At 37.3% G+C, this 19,288-nt stretch overlaps 1 protein-coding gene across 2 annotated transcripts in view; it reads left to right on the top strand.

Annotated features, from left to right (window-relative positions):
- LOC148174000 (uncharacterized) overlaps positions 1–11,226 on the top strand; it is a 28,643-nt gene extending 17,417 nt beyond the window's left edge. For both annotated transcript variants that reach the window (XM_088037384.1, XM_088037383.1), the window contains 3 exons: positions 8,638–9,241; positions 9,298–10,069; positions 10,134–11,226. In XM_088037384.1, the coding sequence (XP_087893510.1) occupies positions 8,638–9,241; positions 9,298–10,069; positions 10,134–10,516 (1,759 nt within the window). In that variant the 3' untranslated portion in view covers positions 10,517–11,226. The remainder of the gene's footprint in view (positions 1–8,637; positions 9,242–9,297; positions 10,070–10,133) is intronic.
- Positions 11,227–19,288: the final 8,062 nt, after the last annotated feature.

Below are 19,288 nucleotides of genomic sequence, written 5' to 3'. Positions count from 1 at the left end.
GCCGAAGAGAACGACCTTTGTTTTTTGTTTAGGGTTATTGCGAAGGAAACTCGAGATTTTTTCACAGTGCACCTGCAGGTGAAAGCGCGTTTCAGGTTTGATGTGTTTATGGGAGCTTTTTTAATAGTTTCCGCTAGCTCTGAAATAGAAGCTGAAAGCTTTCACGGATTTTTGCAGAACGATGTAATATCGAAAGTAGACACCGGTGCAATTTTCTGGGTTTTGCAGAATCAACACACGAATTTGAGATTCTTTGATCTGATTCGGTTTTTCATTCTACTGATTACAGTTGATGTTGCTTAATTAAATTAAACGAATCTTGATGAAACAAAGGTGTAATATATCAGATTGGAGATTGCTAACCTCATCACACGGAATGTCTGTTGCGCTGTTCGCTTCAATATAATTTATCTTGAGAATGATGACTTGCCAACAGACGTAGTAACAATGAATTATTGTGATACCGATATATCACTATGCAGACATTCGAGTCTGTCTCCGAATTTTCTCTATTTTTGAATAAACAGACAATGGCAGTTATTACTAAATTTATTCTTGGAAATTGTTACTTAAGGAAGCCATCACAATGCAGATGAGGTGGTAATCTCTTTCGCTTTTATTTTACCTTGCCGCTGAATCCACTTTGAAAAAACTCTTCCGTGGAAACGGGATTTTAAGGCTATCGATGAAACACGCTGGAGGGTAGAATTTTCAGGTGACAGCAGACGTTAAGTCACTTCATTTTTCAGAGAATACCGTTTCATTGCTAGTGAAAATAAAATTGTACTATTTTTTACAAGCAAGACAGCCAACGCTCGGGCACTCATCCGCATGAAGCTAATGTTTCTTCTCATCCATTCCGATAATTTCAGCTCTGACACTGAAAAATCTAACGACTTTAAATATTTAGCCTGGAAACTTCATGAACTGCGACTCAACCAATTTCTCTTGCTCCAATCCACTGCAGGATTTTTACAGGCAGTGCAATTTTTCTGCGTTAAATTATGTATGGTGCATCCCTCCATAAAACTCGATTGTAATGGAATCCGTCCATGTTGCAACAATAAACCGAAGGACACAATCCTGTAAATCCAACACTTGGATTCTCTCTCATTGCGTTTTTTCACACACGAAACCGCAGTGTATTTCATCGGATGGCTAAATTAAAAATAGCAAATAGAATTGAGCACTTCCGCCCGTTTCAATGCATAATAATCGGATCAGGAACTGCTTGTTCAAAATTGAAAAGAATCGAGGTTTGTAGAAAATTGTTTGGAGTTCTGTAATTCTGATGGTTAATTATGCGAATTAGACCCGTCCCAAATTATTTGTAATTGATGCCGAACAGTGCTTAATTTAGAAGCCGGATAATTCTAAATGAAGAAGTTTGATGCCGTTTTAATTACAAGCTTATGAAACAACGTATGTTGTGGATTTCTACACTCACAATGCAAAATCTTTTATTAAAAATAAATGTGAATAATTATCAACAATACTACGTTTTAATTAATATAATTAATATGTTTGCATTTGTATTGTATTTGGAGTTTTCGATCAATAAATTCTCATTATTATTAACAAACAGGCGGAAGTACAAACTCTATTGTGTTCGAACCTTATTGAAAACGCTCTTGCTCTTAATTACAGAAATTTTACCAATCAGTTGAAAGTTCGGCAATCGACTTTTTATCCACACTTTTTTTTCGTCCTACATTCCATCATTATAATTCGTTTAATCGTCGCTCGGTACTTCTGCATTACTGCAATCAGTGCGTTTTTCCTGCAAGTTTCGGACTGCTAAAGCCATCATTAAAATCGTGTTATTCTCATCAGCAGCGCTTAATATCATTGACGCGCAGCGCATTTCAAACAGACGGATTCAATAATTCATGGGACATGTTATCCGGAAACTGTAGCTTTCCGGAAGTCAGGTAAAAGCGCACGTCACATGCGTTTGCAGGATGTGCCATCAGGACACGCATTTTCGGGAATAGTTTCATAATTTAGTTCGGAGGATTTAAAAATATTGAACACTTTTTGTTATTTTAATTTTATTAAATTTAAATGTTTTATTATATTTCAGTTGGGATCTTATCGTTTTATGGGAGTAATGTTAAAATAATCCCTGAATAATTCGTTTGAGTTGGTATTTTGGAAATTTTAGGGAGCTTTCAGAGAATCCCAAATTTGTTAATTAAAATGTATTAAATGAAAATAAAGCTTGAAATTTAATTATGATATATATGAAATTTAATTTATAGGTGCTTTATCAAAAAGTTCAGATATTTACATTATTTATCGATATATTATCCGGTGACGCCATTTCAAATTATAACAAAAAAATTGATTCAGCTGAAAACTTTAATTGTTTCAATATACATTTAATTTGTTTGAGTATAAATTGGTTTAATGCACACCTGGCAGTTTCCCCGATTTGCAAACTAGTAGAAAATTTATTCCGTTCAACGGATTTGTACGCAAACAGCGCGATTTCGCCATCACAGCAGACGAAGACACTCGATTCCATTAATTAATTTCCATTTAATAACGTTGTTGGATGACTGCTGGATTAGGCAAAAGGACCTGGCCGAGTCCTTGTAGCAGTCTGTTAATACAGAATTCCCCGGCATTAGTGGAGAGTATTGAATTAAACGGACGTTCCGAAGCTTAGGGATCTAGTGAAGCCGTTCATCGGGATTTTCGGGACACTTTCAGGTTGGTTTTCGTGTCTCGCAAAATCACAAATTGTAAAACAATTTTCATAGCAAGATCAAAACCGCGTCAAAGCAATAAACAAAACAAAAACTATAAACAACGCCACAATCCAGCGCTTAATATCAATACAAGCGAAACAAAGCATGTTTCAGTCAGTGATGATATGAAGCCCTCTCTGAAAAATTGTATGGATGCAGAACAAAATTTGTATCCATTTCAGCGTGGCATGTTTCAAATTATAATACAACAAAAATGATTTACGACAAGCTGCAACAACATTTGCCTTTTTATTCATTACTTATTCCATATTTGAAGTGGCAGTTTTCGGGATGATCCATTTGCATTCACAGAGGTCAGGTAAACTGAAAAATATGAGTGAAGCAAACACAAATAAACCGTCACAGAGCCGTCATTTTCAACCACGTGTAAACATTTTATACACTCGGGATAACGGCAAATGTTGATTATGTTTGAATCAAATTTGATGCAATGCAGAAACCCAAATAAGCCTGCGGGTACTGAAAACGGGCATTGCGAGTTCTTCATTTTTCCTTCTTTTTTCAGATTTTTCCTCTTTATGTTATACTCCCTTCGGAGCGATCCAGGTTACCGGCAAACCACAGTGTGACCGAGTTTACATTGTACTTCTTCTAACATCCTCATTTATTTGCATCTCGCTGTACAAAGCGCTTAATATAATGGAGCACTAAAGTTTAAATTACCTCCTGATGAAAACAAGATGGCGTATATTTTATAACTTTAGACTTCATCTAATTACCATTTATGGTCAGGTTAAACGGGTGTCTGGCGATAAATTCCGCGGTTTGGAGTCTGCAAAATTACGAAAAACAAAGAGGGGCGATTATGTCGAGGCAACTTTCTGTGAGAGTAGTTGAAAAATAACAGATTATTGAACCATTTATTTTCCGGATTAAAATCGAAGTGCGGATTCTGGAAAATCCGGAAAAAGATGGGATTATTGCATATTCATCGTATCAAATGAAACCCGTTATGACAGACATTTATTAACGCAAGCATTGTTTATATTGTACGTTTCATTCATACAACGGGACTATGTTGTGAATAAATTGTGGATGCATGACAGAACATCTACCTGTGCTCATGAATATTATTCCTGCGACGTAGTGGAGAGCAGGAATGTATTGTGGTTATATCGCAGGAACTAAGAGGGTAAAAGAGAATGCGCAACGAATTTGTAGCTTGCAGATAAATGCAGATAAACATAAATTAGGGCGAGCTTTAATAGAATCTCAGGTATTACACATTTACTTGTTCTATGTAAAATCAGATTGGAAAACAAACTAGTTCGAAAATAGCTAAACATGTACGATTACAACCTGAACTAGTTTGATTACGGAGTTAACTTTACATTTATTTCAGAATAATTTACTTACATTAGGATAAGCCAATTCATCCAATTGCGCTTTGCATAAACTGGGTTGACCTGGTCGGAATTGATTTAGGAACAAATTGAATCACGAAAAAATGAAATTGATGAGTCTTTAATTGCTTTTTTTCAGTAGTAGCTTGAGAACGTGTCATTAGGTTGTCTGGTTCCGAAATGTGAAATTAATTCTGCGTGAAGAAAAAGAACTTTAATCGGCCATCACTCAGTTATTTTTTGTCAGATGTGAATTATGAGCCCGGATTACGAATCTGCGCAAAATTCTGCGTAAAATGAACTATAATAACTCTAAAAATAAGCAAGATATCTACCTCAGAAGTTTGACATACTTTTAGTTCTGAAGTTTTACTCGACGAAATCAAATTTTCGACTTTCGAAAAAATATAAGAACGAATTCTTAGCTAAAAAAACGCGAGAGCAACGAAGGCGAAAACAGTTTCTTTTGATCTGTTGTAGTTACCGAGATACTGAGCACGGATTGTTTTCAACCATCAAAAATTTGGCCCTCGGCGACTTCCTAAAAACAGTCATTACTCAGTTATTTTTTAACGTACATTTACAATTTACCTGGTTTTGCTTTCTGCATAAAGTTTTGCGTTAAATGAGCACAAATAATTTGAGTTTGCTTCACAAATGAACGAAATATTGACTAAAAACTGTCTTGAAGAGTTTTTTTTTGAGGTGATTTTCAATCATTTTTTTTGAGACAAAAATGGCGTTTAATATCAGTGAGTTATACAACAATGGAACGAGCAGCTTTAAGTCTATTAACTGGCCAAATTTCAGATTGCTGCGTCAAATAGTTTACGAGTGGCTGCTAAAAAATAAAAAAATTATTTTTTTACCGTTTGAGGTGGAATTTTTTTTTGCGAAAAAGTCGACCATCGAATTTTGGTATTTGAGGGCGAATTCTAAGGGAGAAATGCCCTAGAAATAGAATGGCGCAAACCGTTCTTATAGTAGTTAAGGAGATATTTAGCTTTAAAAATTTGAAAAATTAAAATCAACTCTCCGAAACTTTAATCGACCATTACTCATTGTCAGTTATTTGTTGTCGGATGTGAATTTAGAGCCCGGATTTGGAATTTGCGCGCAATTCTGCCTAAAATGAGCTTGTATAACCCAATTTTGCTCTAAAAATAAACGAGAAATCAATCTCAGAAATTTGACATGCTTTTAGTCATAAAGTCTTATTCTATGAAATCAAATTTTTGACTTCCGGAAAATCTAAGAACGAAATCTTGATTAATAAATTTAGATAAATAGACATGCTTTTAATGTGACTTTATTATGAGTCGTTCTAGGTTAGTTTCAAGATTTCCACCCTAACCCAAATTGGATTACCATTGTGAGAAAACCAAAAATTCAAACTGACAACGGTTTAAGGAGGGAGTCAGGAGACAAATTTTGCTCCTTTTTGATGAGCATTCAGCTTCTAGATTAAATTACACAGGACAAACTGTTTTATTAGTATATACTGTTTCTCAATCCACTTACAATACTTTGCAATAAATCAAAACGGTGATTTATTAGGCTCCAAAATCCAGAGCTCCAGTTCCGGTAACTGTGTCCGTTTTTCTTCCACATTTCGCATCATCCTATTTGATGTACGGTCTTGTGAAATCCACAATTACGCATCCCTAAACTTCAAAGCTCTCCTCTAAGTGTTCTAGCAAAGTTAATCGAAAATTAACGAGTGCATAATTAATAATATCTCGCGAGCGGAAACTTGAAGTGTGTATTGCTTTATTCCGAGACTCTGTAAAGACCGCAACATTGTGGCAAGTTGTAATCATATTATCGCGCCTCTTTTCGGTGTATTCTTGCTAATGGTAACACGCTCCTAGAAGAAGCGCTTCTTTGCTAATCGCTTTAGAAGCAAAAGCTCGGGAAATTCAGACTTTGAATCAGCGATTAGGTAAAGAATAACAGCTCATTAAGTTGAAGGAAAAAGGATTGGCAGGATTTGTGCTGTAAAGAAAACGAAAGAATATACTTGGGTTTGTTGACTCTTACTTTTATGGTGTCAGCTTCAAGAGTCAGATTAGTCAACTATGTAAATAAAGTGCGTGGCGCCGTTTCAAGTCTTTGTTCAAACATTTGCAAAGTTGGCTCAGATACCCATTTAAGTTTTGTTCAAATTCAGCAATTCGTGTTCGGACTGATTTGAATTATGATAAAGTGGGATTGAGGAAATTCCATTAGCGACTTAAAATTCATCTTGATTAAGTCTTTTAAGATTAGTAGTGCTTTCAAGTTGATGTTCTTCGTTTTCAATTTGCGCTTGTGTTGCTTTTATATTCTGACAGAAAACTTGTGGGAGATTACTGCGCTTCATTTATCAAGAATTGAAAATTCAAAAAGGACCTTTAGATCGTATCTTTATTATTCAGAGTTAAGTGTGGCTGTATTGTTAGAGACAGCGCCTTCAAAGGTGTCTTCTCGTTATTTATTATTAGCAAGTCAACTGAAGATTTCTCTGTTATTTTTTTTTCCTTTCTTTTAGGGTAAAATGATTGGACCACTCAACGTTGTTATTTACTCCTTTTTCCTTTTTTTTCTGTCCCGCCAAGCTCAGCACTCTATCGAATTTCCCAAATTCGCCATCTTCATGTTTCCCCGGCGACATTATTTTTAACAATAGGTGAAATTTACGATATCCTGCGATATTCAACGGTGCACCGAGTCGTTTTGTAAGGAAGTCTTCCAATGTAAATAGTCTCGTTGCAAGCGAGGCACGAACACAATGGCATAATACGAGAGCATCTTGTTACAGGCATAACCCAGTCCGACGGCTTAATAATAACATTACATTTTTTGAGCACTCGGCGCGTTTTACGACGCTAATGAAATCAAGACTTGAGCACCTGACGATAATTTATGGAAATGGATTCCCCACTGTTTGCTCCCGCGCAATAAATTACCAGATTAAACGTTTATCTCAAGAATTCGGGAGGAGATAACACGACTAATAAACCCTGGGCTTTTTAACACTTTCAACACATTTTTTTAAAATAAAGAACAAAAAGCTGGTAAACACGAAGCTTGAGATATTGCGCAAGTTCGCTCAAAAAAGACCGCAAATTTTAGTGAGCTTTTCTCATTGTCTGAGACGACGCTCCAGGAAAACAAGTCCATTTGAAAGCGACCGACTCATTATCTTCTGAAAGTGGATCAGCGCTATCTCCCCTAAGAAACAGAAGCTCACGTAAATCGTCTCGTCAGTTTCCAAAAATTACCTCTCGATTTGGCCCGACCATGCTAGTGCGAATCGATTCCGAAGACCTGCAAATGACTTCCTACACTAATAATCCTGTTATATTGGACATAAATAAGTGTCCCTGACAGCGTTTCTGACAACTTCCATCGATCCTGCCGCCGCAGGCACAGAAAAATCGTCAATTAATCGGAGTCAATGAGTGGCTAAATTTCCATTCTCCCTCGAGCTTTATTAAGCGCCTTCAAAGTGATTGTCTCGTCTTTTTCTCAACTAGCTTTCAATACTTGAACCTAAAAAACCTTGTTTAAACTTAACGGCAAAGCACGAGCTTTCAAGTCTATTAAGCCAAACGCCGCCGACTAATAGATCTGGTTGCGTTAATTAACCACCCTTAAGCTCAATTAGAAAATTAATAAAGTCTTTTAATTAAGTCGATTTTTTTCTCCTTGATTAGCTCGGTTTGCTGCTGCTGACACGTATAGTACAACGCCAACGGGAGAAAAAAATCCGGTGTTTGCACCGGCACTGCTCCAACACCCGGAGCAGTCAGATTCTAACAACTTTGCTATAATAATAGACTTGAGGGTTCGTGGGGTTTGCTCCATGAAACTTGGCTCATAATAAACGTGTGTTGATACAAAAGCGGTTGTTGTGGCAATTGATTTTCTCACTCTTATTGGAGATCCTTGCAGGCTTCCTACAAAAACTTCTACTCGAACGGAAATGTTGAAATGCCGAGGATTCCTGCACTGAACTGGATTTGCGACGTTCAAAGTACGTTTACCGCAGGCGATTTTGCAGGAATAGTAGATTTGTAGACATTAGAGACGGAAAAATTTCCATAAATTTTTGCCGGAATTAAACTCGTTTTATCGGCTTCTTGAAGGATCTAATGGTCAAGGAGAACTCCTTGGTGCATTTTTAGGAATCTAATGAAGGTTTATCAAATTTCGTAGAAAAGCATTCGCGGAAACATATTTCCGGAGAGCTCGGATCGAAATTGACTGTAATGGAATTTGACAACTTTGTCGAGAGTAATATACTTCGATTTCTGCTTATTCTGAATTCAGCGACTCTTTTCCCAGGACTCTCAACATAATTGGAGTTTAAACTCGGCATCATTCTTAATTTCTTATAACCTGCAAGATGATCCCAAAGCAGTTGAATTCGTGACATTTTGAAAAACTTGTTACTTTAGCCTTAAGAAATCCCTCTAACTTTCTTGTAATTCAAATTCTATTGCAGTCCCTCTAATCCACCCCTTTCTTTGTTCCAGGATGGCTCTACTCTACCTATTGTTCTTGGCGTCTTTGTGCTCCTCCTTGTCTGCTTTGTGTCCTTCTCAGTGCACTTGCTTTCTCGACAACAAGGGTCGAAACGCGGTTTCGTGCATCGAGGGAGGCATCATAGGCCCACTGGACTTTTTCAACATGAGCCTCGACACGGAAGTGTTGCGAGTCACAGCTCCGGAAGACAACATGAACCAGCTCACCATGAGTCCGGTCTTCCACAACTACAAGAAACTAGAAGAGATTCGCATAACCCGTTCCAACATCCCTCAGTTAGGCCAACACTTCTTTTGGGGCTTAAAGAAATTAGACATCTTAGATTTGTCGCAGAACAACATCACGCAACCTCTTGATCATAATTTCCGAGGGTTGCTACACTTGAAGGAGCTTTATTTGGATGACAATCGAATCGTTTCTTTGCCTAGCGGCACCTTCAGATTTCTAGAAGAGTTGAAAGTGTTGTCTATACAACGAAATCGAATCAACGAGTTAATGCCGAGGATTTTTCTCGAGATTGGAAAATTAAAGGTGTTGAAGTTGGGAGGGAACGACTTGAAGGAACTCAATCCCGTAGTCTTCGAAGATATAAAGGTAATAATAAAAAGTATTAAAAGTGTTTTATTTGATGTCTTTTTGAACTCTTGTAGGAACTCGAATCTCTAGAGTGCCGTTCGTGCGGTTTAACAAAAGTCGACAAACATGTCTACGAATTACTGCCCTATTTGACCGACCTGGACCTGGGCGACAACGAACTAACATCAATAAGCCTCGCCGAGTTTTCTCCGCTTTTCAACTTGCGCCGCTTAAAACTCGATGGAAACGCCATCACTGCCATTCAAAGCTCAGTATTTTCCAATCAACGTGAATTAGAAAGACTGAATCTCGCACGCAACCGCATCACGAAAATTTCCCATGACGCTTTTGTCAATTTACATAATCTCACCGAATTGGACTTGAGTCTCAATAAGTTGGAAAATCTAGAAAATGACTTGTTGGAACCTGTTGCGGGTACTTTGGAGGTTTTGTTGTTGGATGGGAATCACTTGAGTGTTCGCACCTTGAAAAGATTGCTAAATAACGTGGAGATAAGAGAGCTTCATTTGGCGGAGTGCGGAATTGTCGAGGTTTCGGAGAGGATCTTTCCAGACACGATTCGAGTGTTGGATCTCGCTGATAATTACATCTCAGCGCTAGAGGTGGAGGATCTCCCCGGGAGTCTCGTCGAGCTGAATATAAAGGGGAATAGATTTCCGGGGTTAAGCAGGGATCTGGCTGCCAGATTTGACCACTTGAAGGAGGTGAGGTTGGAGAAGAATCCGTGGTCGTGCGACTTGTGCTACATCGTCCCCTTGCTCGAGAGGGTCAACCGGAGCGCCAGCTTTAGGAATCTGCAGTGCGCTCAGCCGTACAACCTCAAAGGTATGTTTTTATTGGAAAATGCCGTTTAAGTGAATGAAATTTTGCTTTTTTTGGTAATTTCCAGGTAAAAAACTGGGGGTGTTGCGCCTGTCAGAGCTCACCTGGTGCGCGGTTCCCAGCACGACGTCCAGCGACGCAAATTTCTTCCTCCTGGGCGACGACGGGCGTATTGGTCTCATCGCCGCCGGGACGTCTGTCTCGCTCCTCTTTTGCACCGTCGTGGGGGTCCTGGGCGTCCTCCTCTACTCCCGTCGCCACGCCGCCAAATACTACACTCATGAAGACAAGCTCGCCATGGACGGCGATTCCATCTACGAGAATCACAGTCCTCTCTTCTGCGACGAGCGCGAATTGAGCTTCAAGTTTGCCCTTGACTCTGATCGAAAGCTCTCAGTGTCGACCATCGACGAGATAAAAAAAGAGCACGCAATTACCAACGGTACTTGAAACTAAAATCGGTACTGACAAAGAGTGACTTTTTCAGTGAGGCGTCGCGACGGATAAAGAGAAACAAGAAATGATTTCGTCTGTAGTGTTTGTGAGGTGATTCTATGAAGGAGCGTCTGGGTAACTCGATTGCCGTTTTGTAAATATTATCCTGATTTGACGCCGGGGATTGCGTCTGGACCGTTAAAGCCTTTATTTAAGTGGAGTTTATTGTGATTACGTCTGGCCTTAGCCGAATTAAAGGGCGGTGCCAACATCTTTGCGTTCTGTCTTCCTCCGTGTCATGTGTTTTGCGAAAACGAGCTGTGAATTGAACGTGCTAAATTGAAGAAGATGGAATATTTTGTAAGACTTTTCAAAACAACGACTCTAATTTTTACAAGGCCTATATCATACTTCGATTACATTCGGTGTTTTCTTGGTGTGCGCTTTACGAGACGCGATGGAGCGCTACAAACGCCAAATCAGACACGGAACGAATAATTCCTAAACTTCTTTCGTTCTTACATAGCCTTTGGCGCTTCTCCGTCTCATTCCTAAGCTGTATTATCAAACTGACGCGAGGCGTCTTGTACTTAATCTAAGTTCTGTGTGATTTTGTATCAAGTCTTATAATGATATTTTTTACTACTATAAGCTTTTACATTTTATATAATTTTAGATGGTATATTATATTTATGACTGCACTGTACAAACTACAAGAGATTGTTGATTAAATAAAAATTAATGTTTCATAAAAACGCGTTTTATTGCACTTGTCACGCTCGCTGTTGTGGTCTAATAACTTTTTTACGTGTAATTAAGATTCGTTAAGCCGGAGAATGATGAAAGGGCACCAGAATCTTATAAAACTTTTGATTGCATAATTTATTAGCTGACTTTCATTATTACCCTTCATCTTGAAAGTTTATCACAGTAGGCACGGGACCCACTCCGTCAAGGGCCAGGTAAACATGAATTTTTTATGACCGTTTTGATGGGAAGAATGTGTAATTGATTGTGTTGAGCTATAAGAGCGTATAAATTAAAATATTCAAAATCAATTTATTATTAAGAGTATAATGAAAAAGTTTCGGATGATGGATCAGGAAGGAAGCAAATTTTCCAATTACAACACAACCGGTAAGTACGGTAACTGTTCTTAGTTTTGTGATGTTTATTAAACAAACTTCAAGCTTATTAAGTTGTCACCGCAAAATTTTCATCTGTGTCCCGTCCGTCTTAATTTAATTTCTTCCAAAATTCACAATTCAGTTAGTTTTGCCTCATTTCCACACAAAACCTCAGAATCTCATAAGCTTGCTTCACGTCTAAGAAACTCCAGATGTTAACCGTTGAACACCTCCTTAAGCCGTAAGGGCGCAACACTGTCACGACTCTTGCTCCTCTGATTTATTAATTTACTAAAGGCGTCTGAAGCCGAGTTCACATCACTTTTCAATTTATTATTGACCAAACGAGAATGGAATAATTACCGGAAATTAGCAATTTGATAATGTGACACAACAATCCAATCAATAAGTTAAACATGCATTAATAAAATAAAGGCAAACACTGGACAATGAAAATGGCCAGGCTTAGGGGCCTTAATTGGCGGAATTCTTGAACGTGATGGGAATTTAACACACAAAGAGGGCCGAAAATCGTAAATCTGCGTGTTTTATTATTTATTGACGTGAACATTATGACTAGAGCAATAATACGCTGTTAATTAAAATTGTAAATTAATGATCGAGTCGAGGCGTGGGGCGTTAAAGTTAAGTTAAAATAAATACTATGATGAAATTAAACGGTAATTACTTATAAATGTTAATAGACAGATCGATCTTGCTGCATCGTTTTCCTTTGAAAGGCGGTCTATGCTTCGCGCTTGGGGCAAACGATTTTTCAGATTTCAAGTTGAACATTTAAGAGAGTTTAATAGGTTCATCTTTCACTTCTAAATTAACGAGTTATTTCTGCGTAATTAGAAAGTGTAGATTTACGGGACTGTGAAAAATAATCTTTTTAACGAAACCACTTTAATTGTCAGCTACAGAAACCGTCTATTTCCTTTGTCATCATCAAATCTATTGTAATCTGAAACTACGAGGCCGGTAAGTGCTTCCTAACAGAATCGGCGTCTTATTTTTCATATACAAGATGTTGAGCGAAATTTGTTGTTTTTGCGCAACAAACTAAAGTTTCCATTTATTTTCCACATCCAGAAGTTGATAATTGTTCTCTATACGCTGTAAAAACTTCCACTTCCTCGCTGCGAGCGCTTTTTGATAGCTCCCTTTGCCTGAACAAAATTCTTCAAGTGGCTTTACAGATTGCGATACAACACCCTCCTCTCGTTGCTAGTTGCAAAGTTGAAGTAGATAATTAGCTTGCAACTTCTGGCCGTCGAAAATTAGATTACTTTATTATGTGGCTGCAACTCCCTTCTAATTAATAGTTGGCGTAAAAACCGCCTCAAGTTGGGTCAAACTTGAAACTCTTGTAACAAGCACTAGAAAGGATAGCTATAAATCATTTAAATATGCGCAACTCCGGACGTTAGTTCTAGTTGAACGATTTCGCTCACAACAAAAATGACGGGATGAATAAAGATAAGCAGAAAGCACTGACAAAATTTAGAATGGTTTGCGGAGTTTTAAGGTCGAGAGCTTCTTCTTTTGAGATTACGAGAAAGTTTATACGGGTGGCATTTTAGAGAGGAAAGAAAAGGGTGCATATGCAGGGTTTCAAAGCTAGATTTATGTAAAGTTTCTTTGATTTTGCTTAAACGACGCTTTTTATCCAAATGTCAGACCAGTAGTTTTTACGCGAAGTGCAGATTAAAGATTTATTTTCAGTTTAAAACGAAAGCAATAAGTCACGCATGTGGTATTTTATGCAGCCATTCTTTCTTCTATTTTTGCAGGAAAACGGTGTAATTCTACTCTTCATGAAATGTCTGTTTCCAATAATCGTTTTATATAACCGAGAATATGAGCTGAACGTAACTGTTTTATTCCACAATGCAGTTTTATCTCTGTCGTTATTCCGTCATTTGTCTGAACACGTTAAAAATAAAACTGAAAAAGTTATGTAAAATAGCTGGTACAAATCATGATCCAGAAGTAGACACATCAATATTTTGACCCGGCGCATCCACCATTTTTAAATCCGCCGAAATCTCTGTATCGGCCTATTCGTTACTATTATGTCCATTATTGTAATTCCCAATATTCCAAAAGTTTAGTAGAAGTCAGTTTCCAAAATTGATTGATGCTACACCTGCGCTTCCTTTCTTGTCCAAAACCATATAAACCGTCGATTTTCGTCGATTGATCGTAGGTCAACATAACTAAAAAACGCTCGCATCCATCCAAACGTCAGCCCATTTCGTAAATTTGTTTTCGGTTCGACGTTTCCGCCGCAACATCCGTTTTCCTTTTTATGAACTGTAAAATAAGCGCGCCGAACAGCGACCGCGACCACTTTCATTCAAATTTCTATGATAGGATGAAATTTAATCATATACTTGAAAAGCACTGAAAAAAAAACCTTCATCCAATTACGATTTCGTTTCGATGTTCATCGCCCAGAGGGGCAGAAGCTCGTCTCATATTTTTGCATCGGACAGTTTGATACCGAGATTTATGGATATTAAGGGATTCGGTTAGAAAATGAGGCGGAGTTTAATTTTTTTCTTGAGGGCATGAGCTTTCGTGTGGGCAACATCTGCAAAGGTCTGTTTTAATTAACATGAATTCGGGTGATATTTATACTGATTAGGTAAATAAAACGGTTGCGAGTCATCTGCGCTAGAGAAAACTTAATTAAAGGATTAGGAGCAGGTGGAGGCACCAAAGATAATAATTATTGTGGAGAGAGAGATTCGGATTTTGACCGGAAGAGATTGAAAAGAATACATAGAGGCTGGTATTAAATATAATTTGAGGAATCAAAGGAAACGAAATTAAGCAAACAGCAAATTTTAGAAGGAAGATAAGATCCGCCTTTGATGTTTCAAACAGAAACAAATTGCGTCCTTGATCAAATTTGCTAATTAGTTGCTGCTAATTAGGCGATGAAATTAGTGTAAAGTCGAGTGTTTGTTTTTGGTTTTAATTGGATATTTAGCATCTCTACATGTGATCTGTAAATAAATCGAACTTCTCCACAAATTCTACAACAACAGCGATTTGAATTTCTTTTCAAAACCCCAGTTTCGTCGCCAAAATTTGTTCAATAGTAAAACTTACCAAATGGCATTGACATAAAATTATTTAGAAAGTTTCAGTTTCCGCGTTCAACGTCATTTCTCCTTTCAGAAAAGTTGAAAAGAGGAAAGACGTTAAATTTCAATTAGATTAATCCTTACATTGATCCAGACGGCTTTGGTATTTAATTAAAAATTAATTTAATAAACCATTACCCGGCTGTACTTATTCTACAGTAAGGATTATCTTAAATCAATAATTTGAAGTGTTGAAAAAAGTGCGGCGACTATTTTACGATGTAATCTTTTAGAATTATGAACAATTTTTGCAAACTTTTATAATGAAAAAGATTTGGGTTACACAAATGAAATAATAAACTCTTAAACCGCATTCCTAGAAATTATTTTTGGGTTGTGGAGCGGACGAGTTTGCACCCGTTTTTTTAAATGTGGTAACGACCGTGTCAGTTCCCAGACCACTTTTTTTATTTAGCTGGATGTTGTTGATTTTGTACTGAAAATTTAAACAAAAAAGAAAAACTTTGATTTTCCAAAGCGTTTTCAGGCAACGTAACAAAGCAAACAAGATCTAAAATGTCTTGTTTTCGCAAGTTTCTTATCCGGTCAGTTGGAACTAAAATTTGTTTAAAGTCCTATCTTGAAACGGGAACGACGAGGCAAACGATGACAGATTCAACTTCTAACAAAGCATGTTTCCTCTCTGCTTTAAGCTCTCATGTAACATTCTTAACTTAATCTAAAAAAGCGATCTCTATTTTCCAAGCGAGTCCGCGTACGCGCCATAAATTATGGATGCTCGTGGCAAAACCTCCTCTTCTAGATTATCAAGCAAATATTACCACAGCGCAGCATTCTAATTACTACATCAATTAATCGGCAAAACTCTACTAATCTGTAAATGTACAGATTCCGGTCTATCCGGACTCCACCGTCTCTCTCGTTCCGGGTATTAATCACGCAATAGTTTTCTTCTCCAGCCGACATAAAAGCTTTAAACGTGTTTACTCCTTCAGCGTAAACAGAACGTTTAAAGGTACCACGACTGGAAGATTTATTTGGAGGATGGCTGAATCAAGAGAATAATAGCAGTCACGTTCAGACTAGTGCCATGTTTAAGAAGTAATCAACATTTTACTAATGCGCTCTTAAAGTACGTCGAAGCTTAATGACTCGTTTTAGGAGAGGAATCGGAGTCACAGAAGAAATAAAATAATCCGGTTGATAGAGCTGAAAAACGACACACATTACCGGAATTTTTTCGCGAGTTATGGGACGTCAGGGAAAAGTTATAGCGAGGTTTAAGGTTTTATTTAAACGGGACGATAGCACGATAAAAACGCAAAACGTCTAGTGAAATTTCCGCAATAACTTTTTAAAAAATTAAGAAGAGAATGCAAGTAAATATTTATTGTGAGATTTTAATTTGAAAGCTGCGTTTTAATCTGTTCTATTTTTAAACCGTTCAAGTGCTTTGCCTCTTCACCTATTTTCAGTCATGTTTTCCACTCCAATCACGTTCTTTAATTAAAACGAAATTCACTGTTTGTGCACCCGGAACTTTTGCGTTTCTGTGAAGAAAATTCGATCCACTAATGCAAGAATAGTGGCGTCGTCCGTTAAACGAAAACGCTTAACTATGCAGCATTCTCTTCGTTCGAGTGTTCTTATAGCCCTTTCATGCTAATTCGAAAATAGCTCCCAATACTTTAGAGCAGATCAAGTCGGAAGTTGGTAATTAAAGATAAGGATGCAATTTAGCAGATGTTTTCATTACGCATGGGTAAGTTGGGAAAACACTCTTTCACGAGCGATTTTTGATGTGCGTTATTAGCTACCGAAGTTGATACATCGGAGGCAGCTTGTACACATCACGAAGCGCCACCCCTTAATAAATTTCCACCCTCTGCGAAACTAACATAATACATACCGAGTGCATGTAGCTGAGAGTATACAGCAACGGAAACCATAAATCTAGAGGAAAGCTTCACTGTTGTCACCGTTGATTTTCAGCTGAAGAAAGAGCACACATGTCGTTTAATACGAAGATTTGTTGAAATTACGACTTAAAGCGTAGGGTAGTTTCCATGGAAATCTAAAATAAATTACCCGAACATTTGAAAATCTTACTGCAAAGAGACAAAGTTTAAACTCTTGAGAATGAGTTTTAAGTTAAGAAGTACGCGTTTAATGTCATAGTTTCAAAGCACAGTTTAGATTCTAAAGTTGAATACTTAAAATCTCTACTCTCATTGGATTTCAACTTAAATTTCAAAAGGAGAGCAGTAAACTGTTTATGGCAGATCTTGACACTGAAAATCGAATGCCAAGACATTCATCACGGGTTTGGTAGTTTAAACTTGATCTGGATATTGTAAAGGAACTCATCTATGTTTGATTTCGGGACTACAAATAACCTATCAGTTGGCAAGACTGGAATGTCTCTATAACCAGAGCCTGTGTACAAGGGCGTAATTGGAGCGGGTAATCGATTTTCGGAAAGTGAACAGATACAAGATGCGGGCGAGAAACATCCCGAGAGACGACAGAAAAAGACTTTTCAAATGTTTGGTCATAAATTTGAATACGAAGTATAAAAGAACTTGAAGCAAAATTCTGATTATTTAGTTTTATTAGATTCGCTAAGAAACGTAAAATCAGGCGTTGAAGTTTATTTGTTTCCAGTTCTTCGATCGAACAAAACGTGCTTCTATAATTCCACTGCTAATATTGACAAAACTCATTGTCATCAAAAGATGTACTTTCCGAACACCGACTCTCGTAATTTTTGTAATTATTAATTTTCTTTTACTAGTGTAGCCAGACAGGCAAAAACCGCACACGGTGTGTCAATAAATTTAAATAATAAATTATCCTTTGTACGCAATTATAAATTCAAATTATAATGCATCATAATTTGACTATCAGCGGTGCCACAAACTGCGAATATTAAAACGTGGAGCTGAGTCAAATATGTAGGAAGGAATTTTGAACTCCGTTCTCTTTGTTTTTCAGATTGCGCACTTAAAATATTAAATTGTACAATACAATGTTATTTAATATGGGCATAATCACAATGTTAAGTTTTGCTTCAAAGTTGGAACATTTAATCTCTTGTCTAGATTAGCAAGCAACTTTTGTGCACATATCAGGAGAAATCTTGTAGTTTTTACAACTTTGAGCCTTAAGTTTTTAAAGTAAAACGTTAAACCTGCACAGGTTCCAGAAAAAGCGTCCGCAATTTAATTGTGAAAGCTTTTTAAAGCTTACGTTTTAATTGTGGGTCTGAAGAGCGATCAATCTTTTCTGTATCAGATAAATGACACAGGTTGGAAGTGTTATAAAATTAAGTGGTCGGAATATTGTTTGATGTATTTTATATTTAAAAAGTCTTTTACATTAGCTAATAAAAATATGAAGTACCAACAGACAGTTGTTTTAATAAAGTCTAATAAACCGTTTTCAGCTCGTCAAAATACCGCGCAATGTACCAAAAAGTTTCCGTCTATTTGATGTCGACACCGCAGAGCTGAAGTAAAACATTCAGATCCTAAATGAAAACCACTACAAATAACATACGTACATATCTGTAGGCCCGTTTTCACTAATTGTTAGTTTAATTTATCTCTCCTATTTAAACTGCGTTAGGGTGGTATTCTCAATTGTGGTAATTTGAATCTTGATGTTTAAAAATCTGGTGCGCCCAATTACCGTCGTTTTTCTAGCGTTCGGTTATTGGAGTAAATTGAAAATGAAAATGAGGTATAAAGTTTCCTCGTGGAAAATAAGAAAATTGGGATGTCCGCCGCCGCCTCCGAAGTGTCGTGGCAACCGCCTCTTCCTGTCGCGGAAATTAAAAAATAAACGACCAACGAGCGTGAAATTTTAATTAAGCGGAACTTTCAATGAAACTAGAGAAAACACAGTCCGATAAACAAAACAATCAAACAGAGAATTAATAAATCTCTCGCAGGATCGGCGCGCGCTTAATTTAATTAACAAGAAATTCAATTAAATTTAAAGAATTATAGCGACGTGGTGACGTCCGAAAAAATAATGATGCATTGTTGGTTAAAAGAGTTCGTCTAATAGAATCGGGTGTTTATGATTTCCATCCGTGATGGAGTCATCCAGGGCGGCACCTCCATTATTCACTTCGAGTTATAACCTTTTTTGCACTATTCCTGCACGTATCGAATTCGATTCAGTGGCGCACGTGATCCTATTATTGCTTTTAATTTCGCAATGTCGCACACCCAAAGTCGCATTAATCAAAAAGTCGAAACTTGTGCTTACGACTTAAGTTTATCGCAGCGCCATCTCACGATATATCCAATGATATATAGCTCTTTTATGAATGATGACTGTTTAGAATGTGGGGTTTTGGATAATATATTTTAATCAAGCGAAATGTGATTTAGAATGTGTCATTTATGGCGTTCCTTGTCGTAAGTCACGAGAAAGAATCTTGCACGGATGCAATTTTATTCGAAATGGGAAAAGACGTTCTGCATTTATAATGAAATCTGAGCTTTGAAGTGCGCAATTAAAAAATAAAAATA

Source organism: Gnatocerus cornutus, chromosome 5 (genome assembly GCF_029298725.1).
Source record: "Gnatocerus cornutus isolate USDA-ARS CGAHR chromosome 5, icGnaCorn1.1, whole genome shotgun sequence".
In the NCBI taxonomy this organism is placed as follows: domain Eukaryota; kingdom Metazoa; phylum Arthropoda; class Insecta; order Coleoptera; family Tenebrionidae; genus Gnatocerus; species Gnatocerus cornutus.
This window is presented reverse-complemented; position numbering and strand designations above follow the sequence as displayed.